The sequence below is a fragment of the Sinocyclocheilus grahami genome, unplaced genomic scaffold, assembly GCF_001515645.1.
Source record: "Sinocyclocheilus grahami isolate Dianchi unplaced genomic scaffold, SAMN03320097.WGS_v1.1 scaffold531.1, whole genome shotgun sequence".
Lineage (NCBI taxonomy): Eukaryota > Metazoa > Chordata > Actinopteri > Cypriniformes > Cyprinidae > Sinocyclocheilus > Sinocyclocheilus grahami.
This window is the reverse complement of record NW_015505710.1, coordinates 342,015-351,210: the sequence shown is the minus strand read 5'-3', so window position 1 is coordinate 351,210 and position 9,196 is coordinate 342,015. Positions and strand designations below refer to the sequence as shown.

The 9,196-nt window shown below is 38.2% G+C and overlaps 1 protein-coding gene across 1 annotated transcript in view; it reads left to right on the top strand.

The window, feature by feature from the left end:
- LOC107555324 (pro-neuregulin-3, membrane-bound isoform-like) overlaps positions 1–6,328 on the top strand; it is a 377,395-nt gene extending 371,067 nt beyond the window's left edge. The window contains exons 9-10 of the mRNA XM_016238082.1: positions 433–612; positions 5,543–6,328. Coding sequence (XP_016093568.1) covers positions 433–612; positions 5,543–6,110 — 748 coding nt within the window. The 3' untranslated portion in view covers positions 6,111–6,328. The remainder of the gene's footprint in view (positions 1–432; positions 613–5,542) is intronic.
- The last annotated feature ends 2,868 nt before the right edge of the window (positions 6,329–9,196 follow it).

Below are 9,196 nucleotides of genomic sequence, written 5' to 3'. Positions count from 1 at the left end.
GAATAGAGGCAGCTGTAAAAGTATATAAAATATTAACATTGTTGGATTATTTATTTGCTTATTTATTTATCTATGTAATCGTTTTGTTTTGTTTGTTTGTAGTTTTTTTTAAGTCCCCAGTAATGTATAAAAATAATTTCAAAAAATAAAATATTAATAGTTAATAATGATAATAACAATAATATAATATGATGATAATAATAATAATAATAATAATAATAATAATAATAATAATAATATTATTATTATTATTATTCATTTGTTTTCTGATGCTTTTAATCAGAGCCCCACAGCATATTATTATTTATCCCTCAGTAAACATACACTTGTCAGACGTGTATCATTTCTCCTTGGGGATCAAAATGACCCGAGCAATAACACAAAAATGCAAATCAAGAAATCCAGGAGTGATATGTGAATTTTGTTTTACAGGAGTGGTTCCCTCTCTCATAGTCCATATCAGAGGAGTCATTCTGCTTTTCGGCCTGCATCTCGCAGAACACCACCCATAACCAGAGGATGTCTCAATGCCATTGGTGGAGCAAGAGATTCTGGTCCTGCCTACCAACATCTCCAGGAAGTAGACAGCTCAGAGAGGGAGTCAGTGAGAAGGTTAGTTAGCAACATTCATTTGCTACAGGTCAATGAGCTTAATGCTAATTATTTAATGCTTATGCATAGTCCTAGCCAATGGATTAACCCGATGGATTAAACTCTAGTTTGTTATCTCTGAGGGAATGCATTTATGCAATTAAACTGCATGCAAATTTTTTTTTTTTTTTGGTGGTGGTGTCCATGAGTCAGTTCTGGTCAGTGGCACTGTCTGCTCTCTCTGTCCTCTGATTTATGTGCCAATCTGAAGTTTTAAACAACCACTCCTGCCAAACAACCCCCAAGGCAGTGGCCATTCTTACACTTGTCATTTTTTTCTGTTTCTCCTACTGCATATTAGATCTGAATTCAAGACAAGAAGTTTTCTCCAGGTTCATTATATAAAGATTTATTTAATTGTTTGCTTGTTTGCCTGGACCACTTTTCAGCAGCAATGCTCCCCCGCTGCTGAATCTATACCACCACCTCCAAATCTTCAGCATCACAGTAAAATAAATTATATTTCATATCTGAATTGTGAATGTGAGTGCGCAGTCTGTGTTCAATGTGATGCAATTAAAATGTTATGTATCAAAAAATAATTACATGAAATGTCTTTCTATTGACCTGCAAAAACAAACATGCATTCAACCAGTGTATACAAATTCACAAACAAATGACTCTTTTAAATTGCTTATTTTTAATGAATAGTTTTTAGACTGATTCATAAACAAATTATTCTTATGAGCTAGTTATTTTTAGGAAATCATGAAAATACAAAGCAGTTCAACAATTGACTCTCATGGCCCGGTTCCGGCCCGCTTTCAACTAATTTCAAACTAATGTCAAAAAGACAAATTAAAAAGAATGATGTGAGGGGGCGCTTTAAAAACATTGTCACATTTTTACAGAGTGATTATAAGTTAAATTAAGTATTAGTTAAGGTCATGACGTATACATCTCCAACACTATAACCAGTTTTGGACTTGCTGTAACAGTCAGATATACACTTTAAAAAATAAATTAAATAAAACATTTGCAAAACTAATTCAACACCCAATGCAAACTTTACTGCATGATGTAATCACTTGTGGGCAGGGCCATATCTCATGGTTCTAAGATTAGTGGTATGTCACTGGTAAGGTTGGCTTTTTAAAGTGTGATAATATACATTTACCCAGAGTATATCTTTAATTGTTTTGTGTATGTGTCATAAAGCCTGTTTTATAATTGCTCCCAAGTTTTGCCATAAAGCCTGCTTTATAAATGCTCCCAAGTTTTCCGTGGCGAGCATATGCATTTGTTTCTATGCTGGCTGCAGGAGCAACAAGCGGGCTTGTCTGAGCTCTATTATTGAAGTTCTGTATGCAGGCATGACTCACTAGACAGGAGGGCACTGGGGAGTGCTGCCTTTTCCAGGAGCAGCACAGCTAATAAAAACCACACTGTCATAGCCAATTAAACACCCAGTGATATATCAATGGAATGGGCAGTCCTGGATGAATTTGCTAGAATGGGCCAGCCATCAACTCTCACACACTATAGGCTGTCCTGGCCCACTTAGTCCTCGTTTGCTATACAGGACAGCTTTGTAGTGTGGAAGACTCCACCTCGCCTTAAAATCTCCTACAGGTTCTCAGCACTGACCTATTTCCAGCCTTGCAGCCTGCATAAGAGTATTCCTCTGCTGGAGACAGCTCTGTTACCATAGAGACAGGCTGGGATACGGGACAGGAAAGAGAAGGAGAGAGTGGGAGCGAGACAGGAGAGGAGTGACAGAAAAAAGAGAAAGACAGAGATAGAACTGTTTTGCATATGACAGCAGAAAAAAATCGTGGCTGTCTCATTCCTTCCGTTCCAGAAAGCGTGCTGTTATCTCACTAAAATGGCTTACGGAGGGCACAGATTTTGCACAGTGTTATAGCTCCCAGTATTTTTAGATAGGAATGTACCTGTCAGCCCCCCTGTAGGTCATCTGGATTCCCTCGAGCTGAGTTCTTAAGCAAGTACATAGACAACATTTATAATTGCTTACTCATATTAAGTCCGGCTGTTATGTATAAAACTATCCGGAGGACTTAAATTCCCAGTTTGTGGTGTACCTCCTATCTGATCATCGACACAAGGCTATTTTCCCAGTAGCCGATTTCCTTGGACAAAGTTGGTTTCTAAAGTCTGACCTCATCAGCTGCATTTCTCTCTTACAGCAAGTGTCTGCTCATTAAAATGTTTTCAGTATGACGCTTTCAAAGATGAGGGCTGTTCATTATACAGGACTTCAAAACATGCCCCGAATGTATTCCACTACAATGACACCCCTTAAGCTGTTTTCCTTTCAGCTTAATACATTTCATGCAGGTATCTGAAATTGTTACATGATACGATGAAGAATAACAGCATTGCAGGAAATAAGGTTATAAATCATAATTTGCACAGAGCGGTGCGGCAGTATCACTTCCTTCATTAGTGTTACCTACTAACCCTCAAAAGTGATGTTTTCTGCTTGTTTACACTGTAACAATTAAAATAGAAGGAAATTATCTTTTAATTATCTAGTCTTTTTGTGAGATACTCTCTTTCAATCTGGCAAGCCTTTAATCTGATCTGATCTGATCTTTGTTTTTTTGTTTTGAGGACGAAATTATCAGAATTTGCCACGTTTTTAGCATTAGATCATTGAATATATTTATTCAAGAGCAGAATGATATATTGAGTCAGGCCAGTGAAATCGTCTGTACTTAATAGTTTTGGATGGACATTTTAAACACGTGTATCAAGTCAATACATAATTTCTGCAGTTTTTCCACTTTTTCAGTATGTTTTGTTGTATTTTTGAGAGAAACCCACCCCTAAATGACAGTCTCTTTCGTCATATAGTCAAAGGTCTAGACATGTGCAACTAGAGGAGAGGTGGAGAGAGGGTCACTGGAGAGACGTGCTCAGCAGGAGACAGCAGGAGTTTCATTAAAACACATACATTTCTAGCCGCCTTCAAAAGAGCTCTCTTTTCTGTTGACATTGAGGATTTCAGTAAATGATCACATTATATTGAATCTGAAGCAAAATCTCACAAACCCAGGCTAAATCCATGCATCCTTAACTGTTTCCAAGTCTTGATATTCCAAGAATGATGATCCATATCCTGCTGAAATGCTTGACATTGCTGTCATATTGTCTGTTTTATAGAAAATAGAATCAGACAATTTGCCTCCCCTTTATTGAGGACTCGGTCATTATCAGAAAAAGAAGTGCTTGGTTAAATATTAATGCTATGAGAAAAGCCATTCTTTGTCAGGGATTATGAATTATTACACAAAGATAATGAATCAGGGGAACGATACCGATTGCTTCTAAATTGAGAGATTAGTTTACCAAAGGTCTGGTTGGATGGAACTTCTTCTTTCATCACTTTTGAAAGAATTTTGCATGCAAATCATCAGAAGATTAACTTAAGAATGGCTGCCATGGGAGCAGCCAGTTCTGAATCAAGAAACCAGCTAATGCCCAGCTGAACTAAACGATTATGTGTCAGAGAAGACACTGGGCTACCAGCGAGATAAAATAAATGTTGAACAGTTAATAACCTGAGATACCGGAGTATGTAGTAATTGTTTTAATTCCTCATCATTTAATAGCCTCAACTTGTAGAAAAATCATTGCTTTGTTTTACATGTCTCATTAAGAATGCCATATAATGTTGTCATTTATTATGTAAGACATTATAAGACACAGTGTCTGCGGTGCTGAGAGGATCAAATTCATGTTTTTTTTATGTTGTAATACATTCTTGTATCCTAGCAGAGATCTATAAGTAAGCAATTCGTAGGTTGACAAAAAGTTTACACAACAGACACTGTACAGCAAAGAAAACACTGATCTGTTTGTTTAAGCATCACAATCTGCCCAATATTAGCAACACTGATTCTACCAATGGCGCAAGTTTGGGGCAGGACTCTTTGTTTGACTGACTAATGGGAACACTGTACTACCAAGACGGTTCAGTCATATTACTATAAATGGGAGAAAATGCAATGCAATGCACAATATGGCAGAAAGAGCCACCCGGCAATTGGTAAAGCCATCACGTCCTGACACTCGCGCTTGGGACTGCACATGCCACAGCCATACAAATAGTAGGGCTGTAACCCCGTTGTCCTGGCCAGATTGCCCTCCTGGCCTTTGTCAATCATGGCCTCCTAATAATCCCCAACCCCTTGATTGGCTCTATGACTTTCTCTCCTCTCCACCTATAGCTGGTGTGTGGTGAGCGCACTGGCGCCATTGTCTTGTGGCTGCCGTCGCATCATCCAAGTGGATGCTGCACACTGGTGGTGGTTGAGTAGAGACCCACCCCACATGATTGTAAAGCATTTGGGTGTACAACAATACACAATAAAGCGCTATATAAATGCATCATTCATTCATTCATTCATTCATTCATGCGCAATGGCTGGATCAACTTGAAAAATATGCCTTTTTAATGCTATTCGAGTGTGAGAAACCAAATCCATGGGTCAGTCCATGTCAGATTTTTTTGCTGGATTTGAAATATTTAAATGTGGATTTTCCAAGCAGTTTTTGAGAGTTCAGTATTTCCCCATTCGAGTAGATAGGTCTAGGTCTTAAATGCCCGAAATAGCTACCTGGAGGTGTTGCCAATTTGGCTGCAAAATGAACAAATTTTCCTTGAAAGGGGACTTTCCTGTTGATATGAGTGACAGATTATTTGGGAACCTGTTTGAACCAGTCATTATTTTTGCAATTCTCTTTGTTGATGCTACAGGCACAGAAATTACACACTTGAGCTTTATTCGGCTTTCAGAATATGTATCAATCCTTTTTGAGATTCAACAAACCTCCTTATTGGCACTGTAATGATTTTCAATATATCCCTGTCTTTTCCTTAATCTCCCTATATTTCAGACTGTCATATTTTCCTCTTTCTTTACAGGAACATTTCCGGCCCTGGCAATGACCTACATCAAGATTCCTTTTACAATATGCAAGCCTCACAATCCTCAAAATCTTGGAGCAGCCATTTAGACCACAGGTGCGCTAGGAGCCTCAGGTCAGGCGGCCCTAGCCAAAGTCCTCCTGCTCCTTACCGTCCCTGCTCTATCCCAATCATCCCCTCTGTCCACTCCTACCAGGATGAGGTCTCGTGTATGCAAACCGCCCCTACTGATGGAAGCAGCCGCTCTAGTCCTCTGGAAAGCACAGCTGATGCTCCGGCTGTCAATCAACAGTCCAGTGTAATGGTCTCCAACCGAGTGGCTGGTAGACGAGAGGAAGTGGCCTCACTACTCGACGAGGCTCAGGAACAACTCAGAGCACTAGCACATGCCCAGAGGCAACAGGAGGACATCAGTAGCTCTGTCCCTCAGGGGGCCAAAGAGACTGTGTGCATCCTTTTAGCAAATGGGGGTGGACAAGGGGGAGTGGCCTCTTTTGGGCCCACAGAGACTCATTTAGTGAGCCCCAGTGACATGCACAAAGATGCCACAAAGACTGGCCAATGAGAAGCGGTTGACAGGACTAACCACAAATGTCCCGTGTGTCTTGGGGCTTCAGGATACTCTGCCAAAATTGGGATACCACTGCAAGCTACCATTAAATTTCTGAGGACCTGCTGTGAGTAGAAGTGTGGGAGAGTGACAGTCTCGAACATGTGAAAAGAGTATTTATTTATATGCATTTATTTAAGGAGAAACTTCTACTTAGAAAAAGAAACCAAATAGTCTGTCATCTCCACTGTGTTTTTAACTGTATAAAATATACATAAATATATATAAATGGATATAAATATATGAATTCAAACTGGTGACCAAGTACAAAAAAGGAATATGGGATTAAGAAACTTTCTTTTGTAACGTATCAGCTCCACATCCTTAAAGATGCGATGCTCGGTGGTTAAAAAACAAATTACTAAAAGAAAAGTTTTTCCACTCATTTCCAATCAAGCTATCTTCAATCTTGTGTTTTGCACCTGCAGCAGTTGTGTTTACTATCACGGTCCCTGTCACTGTCCTCTACCTTTGCCAAGGAATATGGCTCCATCTGCCTTTGAAAACAGTGGAACGTGGATTACAATTGGACTAAACTTCTAAACGCTAATCGTATCCAGGCATGAGGTAACTGATAGTTAAGTACTGCCTCCAAGACATCGATTGGAAGAATTTGATGTGTCCGTCCGTTTGTGGAGCAATCTGCATTTAGTTTTTCTGTGCCTTGGCACGTTCACTCCTTCATTTGGGTTTGGATATGAGTAAAGATAAGCTAATGGAACAGAGCACATCATACTGCACACCACCTGAGATGCACAAACAGACCGTCGACGCCTCTCTGGATGGACCAAGGAGATTCCTGCACGGGATAACAGAGAGCAAGCTTGGCCAACACAAGGAGCTTCTGTGTTTTGTTTTGTTTTGTTTTTTCTTTTTGTTCTTATGGCATTATCTGCTGCTTTCTGGGAGCTGCACTCACTATGAGTCTGTATGCTACCTTTGAATTGGGACATGATATTTCTATGAATTAACAACCAAATGTGGTAAGAAAGAAAAATTAGCAATGAATCTTTGGTCAAGATGTTTCTTTGTTTCCAATGTTTTTTGTTTTGTTCTGATCCCCAATTCACACAACTGTGCATGTTGATGGTATTGATTTGCAGAACCAAGCCATGACAGTTAAAATTATTTATAGAAAAGCCCCACAAAGAAGAAACTGCATTATAATTGACCTGCATCTGCTGATTTCAACCGAAGTCCTGGTATAACAACACGAGTGGTCTGCTGAGATTTATAGTTCAGTCCTAATAGACCCATTTCTGAGAAATGCTCAGTGACTGCATTATACTGAATTTACTTTTTTTTACGTGTTGTTGTTTCTACTCAAGCATTTATTTAAGACCTCCACCTGTAGTTTGGTTTTAAGACCTTCTTTAAAGCGCGTTGCATTTGTCCTCCATCAGAGTTTGTCTACCATGCCATCCAAAACTCAAGGCTGAGATGAAATGAAATATCTCCTGGTAAAAGAAAGCAAGGTAAAGGTTAGCCTGTGGCAGAAAGGAGCTGTGAGGGCAGACAGATAAGACTCTCACTTGATCTTATAACACCTTCCCCTGGCAAAAGCACTGACCTCATCAGTGATTTGCAGTATCTATCAAGATAATCAAGCATCCGAAGTAATGTGACAGTATTGCTGTAAGGGAAAGACAGGATAGATTTAGATCTCAAAGCTACACGATTTCTTTATCAAACCATTTAAATTTTAATAATAGAAAATATTACATTGCATTAGTTGTCAGGGGCGATTCTAGGATTTCAGTTGGGGGGCTTCAGTTTGAAATGAGCTGTTGGTAGACTGTCATTTTTATTTTTTAAACCAATTAAAATGGTATGTTTGTTAATATGAGCATTCGTGATTTTTTTTTTATTCTATGTATGCTCACATTATGCATCTCATTTTATTGGCATGCAGTAGATAAGCAGAAAAATCACACATGCAACAAAGATGATACCATGCACATTGCCACAGTGATCTATAAAATGGCAGACTAATTCATATCCAGGGCATAAACTGTCCATCTGTTACAGCTATTAATGTTCATTTTCATTTGAAATGGTGTGAGAAGGTTTCATTTGAGCTGGACCATATTTTGTACACTAGTGCTTAAGTATATTCAATTATGTTTTTGCACAATGTATGGTATTTTATGCTGTCATTATTCCAGAGTGTAAGGTATGTGACTTGATGAATTTATTACAGAAGACAGTATATTGCAAGACGTTTTGACAGAAAGTGCAAGCTGCAACTGTGCAAGAAGGTGTAACACGAGCACAACAAAACTTTATGGTTCTGTATAACAGCCCCTTGATGTACTTTAATGTGCAATTTCAAAATTGAGAAATTAAATTTCTGTTTATTCTTGTATGTGAGAAACTGCATCATTGAGCTCCCAATTGAAATAGTATTTTCTTTTCCTTTAGTTCATTTTTTAATTTTTTCAATAAAGATGAATCTTCAGTGTTAATAATGTTAGAATGAGTGTTTTTTAACTAAATTAAATATAAATCATCAGATTCAAATAGTGTTAGTTTAGTATTATTTATATACTATGTTTTTCTCAGTTGCTTTTGTACATTTCTCAGATTGCAATTGAAATTCTCAATTCGCCACATCTCGTCACCTATGCACATCACAAAAGCAATTTCTCATTATTTTGAACAAATTGCCAATGCTTTGGTATGTTCATGCAATTATGTACAATTGTCTGTTGTTTCCTGCATTATCAATTGCTTATATCATGTTTATCAATATATTATACTGGTTCTGTTAGTCTAACCCCGCAATACATTTTAGGCATTAGTTCATTGCATAAGTCATCAAATGCAAAATGGATGTTGACAAATTGTCAAGCATATTTTCAATACATTTCTATTAGATTTTTTTGTAGATGTGTCCTGAATTGATGAATTGCATAGGAAAATCTTGAATTTCACTAATGAAGGGGTGTAAGTAAAGTAAAGTGTTAGATCAACCAATGATCAGCCAGTTCTCTAAAACAGCTCATAGGTGCATCTCAATGGGAAAGCATATACAGACAGAA